Source organism: Danaus plexippus, chromosome 25 (assembly GCF_018135715.1).
Source record: "Danaus plexippus chromosome 25, MEX_DaPlex, whole genome shotgun sequence".
In the NCBI taxonomy this organism is placed as follows: domain Eukaryota; kingdom Metazoa; phylum Arthropoda; class Insecta; order Lepidoptera; family Nymphalidae; genus Danaus; species Danaus plexippus.
This window is the reverse complement of record NC_083553.1, coordinates 934,878-950,685: the sequence shown is the minus strand read 5'-3', so window position 1 is coordinate 950,685 and position 15,808 is coordinate 934,878. Positions and strand designations below refer to the sequence as shown.

Sequence of the window (15,808 nt, the reverse complement as noted above, 5' to 3'; positions counted from 1 at the left end):
CCGTAACAAGATCACCTGAACTAACATTTCATTATATTGTTTAGGGTAATAAAACAAAAATATGTCACATATTTTTATTATAATATGAACACTAATACTGAACACCTTTTATCTCAGACAAAAATTAAATTCAAACTACCCACAAAAGTTGAAGAGGCTGTTAGTGTCACTTATAACTTGTACAGTGATAGCGCTGGCTTGGACTCCCTGTTCATGAACTGTTTTCTTCTTGGTCTTCACGTCACTGGAGTCTTCGCTGTGAGATTCTTCCATGCTATCATTCATCTTTTTCTTTCTTCTATTTCTGTAACATAATATATATACACTCATATATATATGTATATATAAAATTTATTAGTCAACAAAATATAGATTTTTTATTTTTTAAATACAAAATATTATTTATTAATGATATAGTTATCATTTCTTGGTGTCTAACAAAAAGGTTGCAATTACTTTTCCTCTGTTAATTATAAACTCAGATTATGTGTAGAATTAGTTAGTTAGTTTAGTGAGAAAGGTCTTCTACTGGAAAATTATAAATCTGATTAAAAGCTAAGTTAGATTTAAAGAAGATTTTGGAGGAAAAAAACTGAATAATCATTAAAAAAAAATAAAAATTAATTATTTAGCAATTTTGTTCATTTTATAAAATATTATTTAGAAATGCTCTTGATACTATGGTTTTCATAAAGAGCTGTACCTTTTTGGGTAAGGTTGTTTGAGATGGAAGGTCCTGTAGTGGAGTTTCATGCTGTTGCTCTGTGTGAACCTCTTGTCGCATAAACTACAAGGGAACGGTTTCTCTCCGGTGTGAGTCTGGAAATATATTTTATATGATATAATAGCAAAGAATTCGTTTGTCACTCTATACGAGGGTAGACGTGACTTACCACGGAGTGTCGCTTAAGAGATATGGTCGTATAAAACTGTTTGCCGCACGTCTCACACGGGTGGACCTTTTCTCTGCTGTGCATGTTCTGATGAGCGATGACGCTCCCCGGCTATAAACACACACACACATATATAATATTAAACACATTGACAACTTTAATTTAAAAGCGGTCAAAAGACAAACACGTGCCTTGGTAAGTTTGTATTGGACATATTTTAATTAGCACCCAAAGTAACGTATTTTTTATTTATTAACATTATATAGACCATTTTGTTGCTAACTATGTGTTATTCTTACGTCTGGGTTCAACACAAATATAGTCCGTGGGATAATATAATTCAGTTTGTGCTCACCGCGAGGGATGCTCCGCATATCTCACAGATGTGTCTCTGGTGCGGAGCCGTGAAGGACGTCCGCGGATGTTCCGTCACGTGGTGCTTCATGCACGCAGCCTGGGTGTCGAAATGTTTACCGCACTACCGGACAGTCACATGAAATTAAACGTAATACGGTTTAAATTAGGATTTTTACTTCTTTTTTTCTTACATTAAAATAAACAAACGCATTTAAAGATATTTCACAAGGAGTACGAGCTCACACCGATGTTATATAAAACATAATTTGGATGTTAATTCTGATGTATTTTTTGTGTTCTTTGAAACGATTTGTTTATATCACCTTGAGACGCGATCAAAGTGTCTGGCAGTTACTCTGATTTGTCAGCCTTACAAATAAAATATAACACCAAAATTAAAATAGAATTTAACTGTCATTTTATAATTAAATAGTATGACATAAATAAAAATCAAAAATTGGGACACTAATGATCTATTCTGTTAAAAAATTGTATCCTTTGACATATGTCAGCGTGAGTAGGCAAAAGAAAACGCAGCTTCAATTACACATCGTAATTGTTAGGATCACATCAATGCACATGATATAAATATCTTAAGACGGGTCCGACGATACCACGACAAGTGAACGGTATTGTTTAAAATGTACATATATTTTTCAGTTCACTCAGACGAAAGGCTAATAAGAATAGTGAAATACATGATAATTAATATAAATAATAATATCAAGATGCAAGACTGTAATAACGTTGAATTAACAGCAGATGGGGTTAAACGAATACTTTTGTTAAATAAACATAACTCGGGTAGGAATATTTTGAAGGAATTAAATCCTGGCATTCCTCGCCTCTGGTATCATTAGATTGTTTGGGCCGATATGAAAACTATATATTTTCTTTACTGATTGGAAAAAATTCAATGATTATCGAAATATTGTTTTTAATTTAAGCCAAAAAAATGAAAAAAATTAAAACCAATATTGGTCACATGGGTTATACTTCAACAGAATAGGCGAGATCGCAATAAAAGGAGAATATGGACTTTGAAAACATCTTGTAATAAAGAAGTTACAGTAATATAACTGTGTAAAGCGGAATCAATATTTGAAACACGTATTTATATTTCATTAGATTAGATAATTTTATATATAATAATTAATATTTTATATGAGAATCGACACATTATATAAATAATACATACTATGACTAATAGCTATGTTATCTTGGGATTTATTCGTCATTAAATATCTCGTGTGCGTAAGCTAATGTCAAATGTCACTTCTGTTAGATCACGCGAAGAATATAATTGTGTTTCATACATTGACCTCAAAACTATTTGCATAACACCTAAAACACCTAAAACATATTATTCTAATTATAAATTTACACACACACACATACACACGCACACACACACACACACACTCATATATATATATATATATATATATAATTTAAATTATGTATATTTAACTCTAACCTGATGACAGGTGGTTGGTTTCCTCGGTTGTCTTCTCCTCTTACAACTCTTCCTCTCCGACTTAGTCATATTCCTTGACTTCCTGTGCATATGCATCGTGCATCAATAAAATCAGTTTCAATATATTATTTAAAATATGATTAATGCCACAACACTTACTTGGACAATTGACCGGTTATCTGAAAATTTGATAAAACAAAACATATACAAACTTTAATACTGATTTTGAAAAAAAAAATTATGAGACAAATGTATATATATACTAATTTCTACAACATAAACCAGATAACATTATAATTAATATATATTATACAGAGTGTTCATATTTTTATATATAGCTATAAACATGACCCAACCTTTTCCTTCATTCTCTTGCCCAAAACCTTCTTCCGTTTGTCTTGAACAACTTCATTATCATTCCTGTTAACAATAAATATATATATAAGTTAAAGCCAAAATAGCAGTGGCGTGCACACCATAGATACAAATAAGCACTGCTTCCCCTACCCATACAACGACTAAACCTGTATTGTTTAATGCTTACTTACAGACTTTTCATCATACATTATGGAGGACGAATGATTACAGACATTTAATGTCATTTGATTCGCGTTTTGGAAAAATTGTTAAGAGAGCCATCTATCAACGTGAAAAGAAACCTCGCAGCGGCCGCCGCCAGCGACCAGCTCGGTATTTTTTCAAACATACTCTGCCTATCCCCCCCCGAGTCCGTGTGCGCGCCCCTGCTGGGTATGCACCAGTATTAGCGCCATGTATACTAACTCAATGTCTTCTATGTGTTTGATGGAATGCAGCAGATGCTCGTCGTAGGCCGGCCTGCTCTCAAAGCTGATGTCACACTTAGTGCAAAAAGTGTTCATCTCCTCATCGTCAGGGGATTCCTTGAAATTATTATAATAACATACATATCTGCATCACGATACATGTTATATATCCTTAGTACTAGCTTCAACTTAAATACTGTCAGTTTTAATGTTTTTAAATAGAAGTTTATATGATAATTAGTATTTTTGTGCCAAATTTTAATAGGTAATCAATCAAAATCAGCATAATCAACAAAAATTTATAGCGTCAAACTTTACACGCGGCGTTTTCCGTTTGTCATTAATAATTATACTTTATAATATGAAGAACTCAAATCGCTCGGTATTGTAGTGTGACGGTGCAAAAACATGGTGGACACTCCTATAAATTCAAGTATGTTTGTTAGAATATAATTTCTATTACTTAATCATACAAAACTAGTGGACCTATTTTGATGAAATTCTGTATTCGGGAAAATGTACTGCAGGAGTAAAGTACGAATGACAACACAAATGGTAAGTGGAAATGACGTCACAGGTGGTCAAAGAATTACTCAGTAAAAGCATATGTAACAAGTGGCGCCATCCGTGGCGTGCTAATTATAATACACTATAATCCTTATAATTAATTATAGTACTGAACCATTGTAATTTTGTAACGGCAACATTAAAGTATCAATATGTATTTGAAAACTATAGATACGGGATTCAACCATTTTGTAATACATTACAGGAAATAACGCTGAACGTTAAAAATCAAGCCTGAAGGTGTGCCTCCAACACGTATTCACTGTTTCCTTGAAGAGTTACAAAAATAATTCTTCTAATAAATGGAAAAGTTTGTGAGGGTTGTTTGCTATGATATTTGTTATTTTCAAACAAAACATACTGAACGGAATTTGATGAAACTTTCCAATTATGTAGATTAGACATCAGAAAAAGAGATAGGCTATATTAAACCTCAGCACATTATATGAATGGTATAGAGTATGAGGTCATTGACACGACGATAGAGGTCGCTGGTGGTTGGTAACATATACAATTAAATAAACAGAGCCGCGGACAACAATTAGTTAATTGGTGAATACTAACAACACTGTCACAGTGTTTGATCCGCTTGTGTTGATGGAGTCCGGCCTCGCTGACGAACGACGACCCGCACACACAACACACGAACTCACTCTTATGTGTTCGGAGGTGAGAATAATATGTTGACGAGTGACTGAAACATACATATATACCATTATAATAAAAAAAAATGTTTTAAATATAATTCTTAAACTAATAATTTCTTAATAAATTAGTCTGGGAATATTTTAAACCAATAACTGTCATTTTTATTCTGATACTTTTTATTCTATGAATTTCTTAACATGAAAAATATTGAAATCTTTAGATCTGCATAAATGACGATAAACAATCTATTGATTGTACGACTGGTTTAAAAAAAAATCTTATTACTTTTCCTTGTCCTTGCTTATATAAGTGGCATTTATCTGAATGCTCACTGTTTCAATAGTATTGAAGGCATTACAGCTCAGAATGTTTAAACCCAGCACCACATATACCTGAGATATATATTTTTTTCTTATAATATAAACATATTATAGTCATATGAGTACATAGCCTACCGGAACTCCTCATTGCAGTGTCTGCAGGTTCTTATGACACCGCTGTGGAACTCCTCGTGGAACAATGCTGAACCCCTGAAAGATCAATATTGTTGATCATATGTTATTCATTGCCATACTACTACAATGAATATAATGCGTGTATGTGTTGCACATGTGTGTATGTGAATGAATGTACACAAACACACACATAGAAACACAACACACACACAAACATGATACATTACATTATATTTGAAGAATATTACTAGCACTTCATACAAGATTGCATTTCAATAACTACCAAATATTTATGATACAAAAACATTAAAACTGTTCGTATTTGGAAAGACGATATGAAATTGTACTAAGGTTAAAGATGAGAGACGACATCTGTCGCCTTTCTAGATGAATGAATGTCTATATGTTAAGACTAATAAAAGGTTTTCTGTGAAATTAAAATATTATAATATTTAATTTTATTTCAGTTTCTGTGTGTTATATTTCAGAATACATATACTCACGATTTTCATTTTTTGAACAAACATTTTTGTTACAATTAAATTTATAAAGTAATTATAATAACTCACTCCAAGGGATACACCACATTACACCTCCTGCATTCATACTTAGTGTAATGGCCCCTCAAATGTTTCTGCATGAAACAATTTAACTTAAAACGCATGTGACAAAATGGACATTCTATTTTATATATCTGGAATAAAAATAAAACAGGTGTATTTAGGAGTAGTTATTAAGGGGAATGTGAATGCATTTTAAGGGAATGATTATTTCTCTAAAGCCTCAAGGATCTATTGTCTGTCTTTATTAAATTATATATATTTATATTATAATATAATTTTAATATCTATGTTGAACTTACTTCATTATGCCTCAAGATTTTATGTCTCTTTAATATATTCTCTTTTGAGAAACCTTTGAAACAATCTGTACACTTGAATGGTGCGCTTTTGTATTTATCATTCTCCGCTCTTGCTTTGAATTGCTGGGAACGGAAAGGTATTGTTTAAGTTTTAATTAGTATCATAATTAAATTAAATATGCATTTATTAACTTCTCCATTTTTAATCTAAGTTAAATATTTATTTATAAGTCATTATTGTGGAACTTATTATAGAACAGTATCTTATTTTCTTAAAGCAATACTCAAATTCTTATTGCAAATATTTCTTTTTTTAAAACTTGCTTTGGAAACTTTTTTTTGGAACTTGCCTCGACTGCTTCTTCTTCTGACATTTCATGTTTCTTCCAAAAAGGTTCATCCAATGAGATCTTATGCCTTAGTATTCCATTTTTACTATCATTTTCATTATCATATGTGTGTAGTGATTTGGATTCATCTGGATTCTTATGTCCATATATATTAAGCTCATCTTCTGTATTAAGTGAGTCTATATATTTAGCATTTGTATCTATATCCTGATTGTCTTCACCAGTAGATACATTGTTATCAATTTCAGTATCAACATTCTCAACTTTTGTATGAATTTCTTCATATTTGGGCTCCTCTTTGAAAGTATAGTTAATTTCAAACACATTCACTATCTTTAACGATGGTTTCATATTTGAGTTAAATGTATATGAATCGTTAATTGTGTTGTTGGTTATCTGTAAGGTGTTAGAGATAAGAAAGTGGCTTCTATTAGGTACCTTATATATTACAATATTACTTACTGGGCCTCGACATAACATCTCTGTCAGTATTTTATAACCAATACTACACTTTTCTTTGAACTTGTGAAACTTATACAGCAAATATGCACACTCGAAACAGAAGTATTGGGGTAGATCATCCATATCGGAGTTCTACAAACAATAATATATTATAAAAAGACATTTTTACTTCATATTTTAATGTGTTAAAATGCACTAGAACTTACAATATTATTTATCACTTCATCATAATACGTTTTCAGTTGGTATTGGTGCACGTTGTAAAGCTTAATTTCTGTTTGTAAACAAATTCTGCATAACTTTATTTCCGACATATTTTTCAAATAACATTAATTTGAAATCTCATAGGTTCCTTTCGAGATGATGTTGAGAATATTTGAATTGCACTAGTTTTATAACATAAAATAAACTAATCCTTAGGCTAGATAACTTAAGCCTATGACCATGGCATGTAATTTTATTTTCATCGGTGGCTTCAGGTTATAAATTTTAATTATAATAAACATTACTATTTTGTTATGACTTATTATGACACACTAAGTTAAAACTTAAATGGTTGTTTATTTTTTCTCACGGAAAAATGATTTGCCTTGAATTCCTATAATTTTAGCAATAATGCTTGTAATCAAATATTTTATGAGAGAAATAGACTATAGGACTCATGAGATTTTTTTATAATTTACTAATTTAAAAAAGAAAAAAAAGAAAAGTTCATGTTTATTATCCTAATGTAATTGGCTACTTTAATTGTAATATTTCGACTTTGGTTTCTTTTAACAAACAATATAAGAAATTTATATTTTTTATATGAGCCATTTTTGGATTTAATAAATTTACATAAAGTTCGATTTTTATTAATCAGAGAGTGCCTTCGATATTACGTAAAAAGACATCTATATTTTGGAACATAAGTGAAAGTGCTAAAACGATCCCAGCTTCTTATTCATCTGAGATTAACTGGCATTGAACCTGGCAACTTTTCCTGTAGAGGTTATGATAATAAATAAAATAAAGTTATCAAACAAATATATTTATTAATCCACTTTATCCCAACAACATAATGCGGTTCCTGCAGCTATTAATACTATTCCCATTATGGACACTGAAATAGGAAAAGTGGAAATTAAAAGAGACAAATAGAATACTGATCTTAGACAATAAACAAATTTTCAAAAAGACAGTTCTAATCAGTGCGTTAATTACATGTTAAATATTATCATGTATTACCGAAATCCAAAGGCTCTTCAATACCCAGCGTTGCTCCCGTTAGTGCTGTAAAGGCGAACGCAAGGCTGTTGGCGGTAGGCACAGCAAGAGACAAAGGCACACGCTGCACAGCCGATAAATACACCAACGAACCGCATTGGTTAATCAACCAGGGTACAACGTACTGAATAAAAAATTCCAATTTGTTAAAATTTTAAGACGATAGTTGTCGTAGTATTTCTTTAAATATTAGAAGCTTTATCACAAATTCAAATAAATGGTCATCATTAAAAGAAACTAAACATGTATCTATTACCCTCCAATTCCCTAAGAGAAAAATAATCTCTGCGTAAGCCTGGCCCAATTTCGTTTTAGCGCAAACTTTCCGTAAACCTTTTGTGCCTTGTCTTATGAATGGGTTTGTACAACCCCATAACATCCCCGTTAATACAAGCAAACCTGAGAACCAGAATTTATATTTTTATATTCATGTATTATTCTTTTCAAAAATGGAAAAAAATTGTTTGAAAAAAGAAAGAATTTTTTAAATGTATATACTAGTAGTAACTATAACCCACTGAAATATATTAAATTATTTTATGGTAATACTACATAAAATGTATGTAAAAAAGTATCCGAACGTTGTTTAAGGAAATTTGAATTAAAGTATGACGCGTACTATCAAATGTCAATGTTATAACTTATATTGTAATTACAGAGTATTATGTTTGATAGACACTGGCAGAATATACTGTGCACGTTTTTGCACAGATGGAGGCCACATTTAAAACAATAAACCAAGCATTATGTATGAAATACATAGTTATTACTTTTTTAAGATCCGACTACTAGTTGGACTTACCATATGAAAACATTTTCCTATAGGCCTACGTAACTCGCAATTGTCCACTTAACTATAAGGCAATACGTTTAATAAATGTTTCAAAGTGTATAGGTATAAGTAGTATACCTTGTTACGGTTTGTTTTCTTGTCAAAAGAAAAAATAACAATATGACATTAGACATCACTAAAAGCTATCAACAGGCTACAGCTATATAGCAAAACTGAAAATGACAGATACTAATCTTGTAAAATAAGGAGTAAAGCAAAAATAAACATATAGATAGACTAACTAAAATACGGTTATTAGGATAATATCTCCATTTATCCATTAAAAGCTAGATGAAAAGTAAAGCTAATATTAATACAAGATCAAAATTCATAAATGTATGTAGTGTTTTATCCGAAGTATTCGTATAAAGTATAAGAACATACCTCAATGAAAATTATACATCATGAAATAGTTGACGTGTTACAATATTTATACTGTTTATTTAATCAAACTAAATAAAAAATTGGTTCTCGTATAGGTACTCCTAGCTTCGTCTGATTCATCGTTTGATGTATCGGTTTTATGAATTCTGCAATCTATTGTAATCACTTAACTCCTATCGGAAAAAAAGAGTTTTTACAAGTTTGACCTCGATGTCTGTGGGTCTCTTTTCTGTTTTTTTTTTTCAATTTGGAAACAAGTTTCCTTGCGGTGGTTCTTAGCTATGTTTGGTTAATAACGGTCTAGAGGTGTAAAAGGATGTAGTATCAGCTCGGTTTCGAAATAACATATTTATTTATTTCTATCGTATGATTTCTTAATTAAGTCTTCAATATAACCGTTACATGACTATACGTAGGGGTGTTTTAGTTTGTATATTATTTAGTTAGTATTTGGATACTATTAGAAATATTTTTAAGATCTGAAATTGATTTTCTTAAGAATTGGGCTTCTGCTAATTTACTTTCTTTGTATTTGGCTGAAGTAAACTGCTAGTGAAGAAGCATCAGATTTCTTCTAACATCAAACTTGCCTCTTCTGCTTTCGATTAAGAACGACCGCTTTTCATGTGTTATGTGTTGATGCAGTAAAAAATCGTAGATAGAGACACACAAGTCACTGTCGATTTTTGTTAGGTTTTAGACCTAATCGCTAATCTGACTTGACAATCTGACTTAGTTTTAAAAATTAAATTGTTAGCAAAAACAACAAATGGTCTTTTGATTATTTAATTTATAAATATCTTAATCTAGTGACCTGTGACTGGTCAAGTGAAATAATATTTTTCATTTCAATTGTTTTGGATTTATGTACCTATGTATAATTTTCATGTAGACAGAGAGATGCCAGGATTGTTAAAAATATGTATTTTACTTTCTCATTAACAATAAAATTTGTATATATATATACTTACTATCAGTATTAAAGGTGTCTTAATAAATTCTTTCCATACATGATGTTTATATTAATATGAAAAAATAAAACATTAATTGCAATAATTGTAATAAACAAAAACTCCTTAGTTATATATTGTGTAGTGTGTACAAAGTTTATCAAACATTGAATATATAATAAATAGCGGACAACACACCAATCAAAACACACAAAATAGGAAACCAATACTTCTGAAGCCAGTTCCTGTTATCAGTAACAACGACAATCTTCTTCTCTTTATATTTCTTCTTTTTGCCGCTTAATTTCCAAGTGTATTCTTCTAACTCTCTACGATTCCGTTCTTCTTCTAATTCCTTAAGTCTTTTCGCCTCTTTCTCTTTTTCTAATTGGGCAGCAACTTTTTTGGCTTCACAGCTCCCGTCACAAATGACCTGCACCTCCATATTCCTAACAGCTTTGCAAGCTGCCTCTTTCTTTAAATTGCCACATGGGCAGTGTATTTTAGTCTTCTTGTTGCATACTTGATTCTGCCCACAGCTACCTGAATGGCACAGGTTTTTACATCTATGGCCACATTCCAGACTCTTAGGGCATTGTTGTTTGCAACTTAGCATTTCTTCTGTAGCATTCTGTAACTCACGACATCTCACATATATCTCGGTTACACCACAATGACAGGGTATCCTTTCTAGTATATTACAAGGCGGACAAGGTCCAGGGTGACAGCCCTGTTTTGCACACTTGTGTGTACATTTCGGTGGACGGACTACCAAGCACTCTCTGTTACATGGTTTGCATGTATATGGTACATTTGGATAATCTGCATTGGCCTCATACAAATGACAGGATAATTCACACTTATGGTTTCCACATGCTAATGGACGACCACATTGTCTTCCACACGGCTTCCTTGAAGCAGTGTGACACGGTTGGTTATCTGTTTCATGCTCACCAAAGCATGTAACCATCACTGGTATCTCACAAGGGGGACATTTCAGAGCTACTATTTTCGTCTTCGGAGGCTGTACCTCCCAAGGAGTTGCTGGTTTCTCAACTTGTTTAAACACAACCGACACATTTTCATGACAAGTTGCAACACACCTGTGTTCACATTTTTCATATTGTTTATTACAAACTGCCTTACATGGAGGACAGTCTCCGAAGTGACATTTATGTTTGTTTTCATCTATATGCCCACATTTATATTTAATTTTACATGCTAGACTGCATTTTGGTGGTTTTGTATACCTCTCTCTGCCACACGGTACAGTAACATATGTTTCTTTACAACGACAGTACACTTTTGATTCAAGTGGACAAGGATAGCAAGGGCCGTGGTGACAAACTGTTGTACATTTATGACGACCGCACTGTAAAGGTTTGTCACATATCTTTTCGCAAGGTGGACAATTCATGTTGCAGCATTTCCTGCCACAACCATGTTTACCGCAGGGCCTAGTGCCTCTACATTTTGTTTCACATTTAAATTCTTTGTAACAAGGTAAAGACCTTGTATGGGTTGAACACTGGCATTTCTTTTCAATTACAACTTGGCAAGGTGGACATGGACCCTTGTGGCATTTATTTGGACAGTTGTGCTCACAATTTTCATGCTTCTTATTACATGTACCAACACATGTTTCAATAGTGTCAGGACATTGTATAAATCTTTGGTTAGCACCACAGGGGCAGGATTTTACTCCAGAATTGGGACAGTCTCCACAGTCACTCGAATGACATACTTTCTCACACACATGGTATCCGCAAGCAAATGGTCGGTTACATTTTTTCTTACAATGCCATATTAAATCATCACATGGGCGCTTTGCCTTTTCAGCTCTGCATTGACAACTTTGCAAGCTTGTATAATTGCATTGTGGGCACTCTCCATCATGGCATTCTATTTCACATTTATGAGTATTACAAGGCAATATCTTCTTACATAGTTGTCTGCAAGACCATTTACTGGCACTGCACCTAATTCGTTTAACTTCCTTTCCACAGTAACAAGTACCATTCACAGTTTGGGGACATGGTGGGCAAGGACCAGGATGGCAAAGTAGAAGACATTTATGTTTACAGTTATTTCCAGTTGATAAGAATTTACCACACACCTCCCCACAAGTGTGAGGTATTAACCAGGGGTGTAAAGGAGGGTCATCAGTTTTACCACAATAACAACGGTACTTGTGAGGTATTTGTTGTTTATTATATGAGTATCTGCATTTTGGACAGCACCATTCTACTTTCTTGGGTAACAAAACTGTAACAGGCCCTTGATTTTCCTCACTGCGTAAACTGATGCTATCATTAGCCCACTTCTGTATGCAGGATAAATGGAAGTAAGAGTAACAATGTTCACAGGTCCAGATAGCATCGGCACGTTTAATTGAACTTATACAAATCAAACAAGTGATTGATCGACCACTAATAGCTTCTTCTAGAAGGTTCTTAGTTCTGTTGAGTAATTGAGTATCACCGCCGCCTTTACAGTAGCTTTGAAATACTCCATCCAGTACACTTGGCTCGAAAGGTTCATCATCTTCAGAAGAAGACAACTCTTTCATTCCTTGTAGATGCTTTTGAACACTTTGCTGCAATTTAGCAGCGGCATCGCGATATCTTCGAGCCATATCTATTTCAAGTCTTAAAAACTCAGCTTATCATAGTCAGTTACTAAATAGCACATTAAGTCCATACTGTCAGTAAGACGTAATAAGGAAAAGAAATTCGAAACTTGAAAAATAAAATGTTCCATGTCGGCAATATTTCCGAGTGACGTTGACATTATATGACAAATATAGTCTTACTATTTTCATTGTAGTAGTACGAATTGCTTAACTTTTTGATAATTTTTTTTAAATATAAAATACAAATATGATTCAAATTATTGTACTGTTCCTTTATCTAACATAAAAAATGATTCTGTATGTTATTTCTTTATTATTTATATATGTGGCTTAAAAAAAAATGCAGCTTAATAAATAATACAAGCTTAATGTAACGAAAGAAAATAAAGTCTTTAAATATTTTTAAACAAATTTAATAAAATTTTGAATAGTTAGGTAAGCTGTAAGATATGAAACCTCTTAGCATTCAATGGATTCCCCGTGCCGGTGCCGGGTCCGTCGCGTTGCAGGGAGAGGAGCTTCAACAGTGCCTGGGACTTGCGACCCAGGTGTAGGTTTAAGGGGCTCCTAACTAACGCGCGTTAAACGCTCTCCTCCACCTCCAAGCTTCTCTCCCTACCTCCTCTCCCTAATTAGAAATTAAAAATCAGAATTATGAACTCCCATTTATAAGGAAGAATCATTAACAGTAGCGCCATCTTTAATCGGTGGTCACTGAACTTATAATTAAGCTATAACCAATTGTCGATAGAGGACGGTGTTTAAAGTTACTCAGTTTCGCTATGTTGGAATTCTTTGGTGTTCAGAAAAAATTCTTGTACTGTGTGCGTTACTTGAGTCTTGAGTTATTACTTATTCTATTGTTTTGTAATGTCTTAACTTATGCAGATATTTGCTAAGCTCCTTTGATACTACTACCCTGCTCCGGATATATTCAAAAAATTTAATGCATATCGTGGACTCCGACTTTATACCAGATAAAAGACGTGAAATAGACACATTTTTTAAAAGGGTGAATAACAAACACGCCATCTATAATCGGTTATTAATTTTGATGTCAGTATATATAATCATAATGTATAGTCTATACTCTATGCCCTAAGGTAGAGATTACACAAGTTTCACCTAGCAATTTCTTTAGAAGTCCTAAACACCATAGAGTTCGAATTATTTAATATAATAAACATGAAGTAACAAGTACTTTTGGTTATCGGTTTATAAAATGATTAATACATTAGGTCAATCAGTTGCAAGAAGTGTTTACATTCGTATAAGCTTTATCCTAAGTTCCACAGCCTTGTTTACAAAGCCAAGCATACTTATCTAATTTATTTTATTTTAAAATAAGATTCCAGTGAAAAAGAATGTTTATACAATGGGTATAAAAACATACGTGTTCTTTGATATCGAAACAACAGGATTACCGTATCAAGAGAAAAACCACACTAAAATAACTGAACTTACATTTGTAGCAGTGTCACGAAATGATTTAGAAAACGGTGATAATCAAGCTCTACCGCCTACAAATAAATTATCCTTACTTTTTAATCCCCAGAGACATATTTCAGAGAAGGTTTGTAACTTGACTGGCTTATCAAATAACTATTTAAAGAATCAAGCCATTTTTAAAGACAAAATAAAAATTATAAATTCGTTTTTAGAATTACCAAAGCCTGTATGCCTTATAGCTCACAATGGCAACAGATTTGACTACAAAATATTACTCTCTGAGTATTTGGATGCCCAAGAAACTCTGCCATCAGATTTGTTATGTGTTGATTCTTTGTCCGGATTCAGGCATGTTATGAAAAATATTGACATAGAGCAATGTAAAAACAAAAAAATATGTACTTCCTATGATTATAATGTAGAAGATACAAGCGATTGGCCAGAACTTGATATAAGCAATGAAGATTGGGACAAAATTGACAGTCTTGTCGCATCTTTTTCTGAAATGGCTTCACCAAAAACTGATAATAAAAAGATGTCTTACAGTTTGTCAAATCTGTATAAGGTTTTGTTAGGGAAGGAGCCAGTTAATGCTCATAGAGCTGAAACCGATTGTGTGATGCTTTTGGAATGTGTGCTCGCTGTAAAGGAAGATTTCTTATCCTGGGCCGATGCTAAATGTAAACCTATTAAGGAGATCAAACCATTGACAAGAATGTAGTTATTGACAAACATTGATAATATTAATCACAATATCAAAGATCAAGTAAATGTTATTTGAAAAGAATCTTATATACATATATAAAAATATTTTATTTACATTGTAACATGTAATGTTATTATATACTCGTATTATTTGTTTGCTATATATATATATGTCTAATTTAGTACTATAAATTATATTATTATTTTTATAGTACATTAATTATGTTTGAATGAACAATGTTAAATAATTTAATATATATTCTTTTAATACCAGTGTTTCAATTTAGGTTCCAAGTCGAAAAACTTTTTGTCATCTCCTTTTAAAAAGTGAAATTTTCTTGCAATAATATTATGTAACTATTACATTGTATTGAGTTTATTCGCAGTGATATAATCTGCACCCTTAAGACAAGTTTGCGTCATGACTTTACATATGGAAGATTTTAAGATCTTCATTCTTAAATTTTCGCAAATGATCCTATCAACATAGGTCTATTTGAGTATTGTTTGAGATTATTTTTTTTTTTAAATAACGATTTAAATCAAAACCAAAACGTCAATTAACAAAATAAAGGTGTTTGTATGTATAGATATGTCAACGTGATATTCTATAATATTTAAATAACTTATTCTAGATAGTTTCCCCGGTAATTCTAATTCCTCTATTACTTTCCCATTTAATATCTGTATGGACGCATAAGGCGGGGATTCGCCAGTTGCCAGCTATGCAAATT

At 32.3% G+C, this 15,808-nt stretch overlaps 4 protein-coding genes across 4 annotated transcripts; 1 reads left to right on the top strand and 3 right to left on the bottom strand.

The window, feature by feature from the left end:
* Positions 1-60: 60 nt before the first annotated feature.
* On the bottom strand, positions 61-7,405 carry LOC116775062 (zinc finger protein 62-like). The gene is made up of 15 exons (XM_032667866.2): positions 7,063-7,405; positions 6,857-6,988; positions 6,395-6,790; positions 6,045-6,167; positions 5,752-5,876; positions 5,183-5,257; positions 4,644-4,773; positions 3,511-3,629; positions 3,084-3,147; positions 2,887-2,906; positions 2,728-2,809; positions 1,249-1,371; positions 894-1,004; positions 704-819; positions 61-304 (listed from the first exon to the last, which is right to left on the bottom strand). Exons 1-15 carry the CDS (start codon positions 7,168-7,170, stop codon positions 136-138), a joined length of 1,893 nt encoding a protein of 630 aa, XP_032523757.2. The 5' UTR covers positions 7,171-7,405; the 3' UTR covers positions 61-135.
* Positions 7,406-7,870: 465 nt separating this feature from the next.
* On the bottom strand, positions 7,871-9,133 carry LOC133319559 (transmembrane protein 234 homolog). Its single transcript, XM_061524601.1, has 4 exons — positions 8,925-9,133; positions 8,379-8,521; positions 8,084-8,246; positions 7,871-7,958 (listed from the first exon to the last, which is right to left on the bottom strand). Exons 1-4 carry the CDS (start codon positions 8,935-8,937, stop codon positions 7,891-7,893), a joined length of 387 nt encoding a protein of 128 aa, XP_061380585.1. The 5' UTR covers positions 8,938-9,133; the 3' UTR covers positions 7,871-7,890.
* Positions 9,134-10,381: 1,248 nt separating this feature from the next.
* LOC133319560 (NF-X1-type zinc finger protein NFXL1) lies at positions 10,382-13,068 on the bottom strand. Its single transcript, XM_061524608.1, has one exon. It carries the CDS (start codon positions 12,921-12,923, stop codon positions 10,449-10,451), a length of 2,475 nt encoding a protein of 824 aa, XP_061380592.1. The 5' UTR covers positions 12,924-13,068; the 3' UTR covers positions 10,382-10,448.
* Positions 13,069-14,042: 974 nt separating this feature from the next.
* Positions 14,043-15,344, top strand: LOC116775288 (three-prime repair exonuclease 1-like). The gene has a single exon (XM_032668158.2). It carries the CDS (start codon positions 14,296-14,298, stop codon positions 15,088-15,090), a length of 795 nt encoding a protein of 264 aa, XP_032524049.2. The 5' UTR covers positions 14,043-14,295; the 3' UTR covers positions 15,091-15,344.
* The last annotated feature ends 464 nt before the right edge of the window (positions 15,345-15,808 follow it).

Excerpts from the sequence above, each read along its gene's own strand:
- LOC133319559 (XM_061524601.1), bottom strand. Across the intron at positions 8,247-8,378 it reads TTCTCTTAGGGAATTGGAGG|TACGTTGTACCCTGGTTGAT; the intron begins GTAATAGATACA and ends TTTTTTATTCAG. Across the intron at positions 7,959-8,083 it reads TGAAGAGCCTTTGGATTTCG|TGTCCATAATGGGAATAGTA; the intron begins GTAATACATGAT and ends TTCCTATTTCAG.
- LOC116775062 (XM_032667866.2), bottom strand. The coding sequence starts at position 7,170 with ATGTCGGAAATAAAGTTATGCAGAATTTGTTTACAAACAGAAATTAAG. Across the intron at positions 3,630-4,643 it reads TCAAACACTGTGACAGTGTT|GAATCCCCTGACGATGAGGA; the intron begins GTTAGTATTCAC and ends AATAATTTCAAG. Across the intron at positions 305-703 it reads AAACAACCTTACCCAAAAAG|AAATAGAAGAAAGAAAAAGA; the intron begins GTACAGCTCTTT and ends ATTATGTTACAG.
- LOC116775288 (XM_032668158.2), top strand. The coding sequence starts at position 14,296 with ATGGGTATAAAAACATACGTGTTCTTTGATATCGAAACAACAGGATTA.
- LOC133319560 (XM_061524608.1), bottom strand. The coding sequence starts at position 12,923 with ATGGCTCGAAGATATCGCGATGCCGCTGCTAAATTGCAGCAAAGTGTT.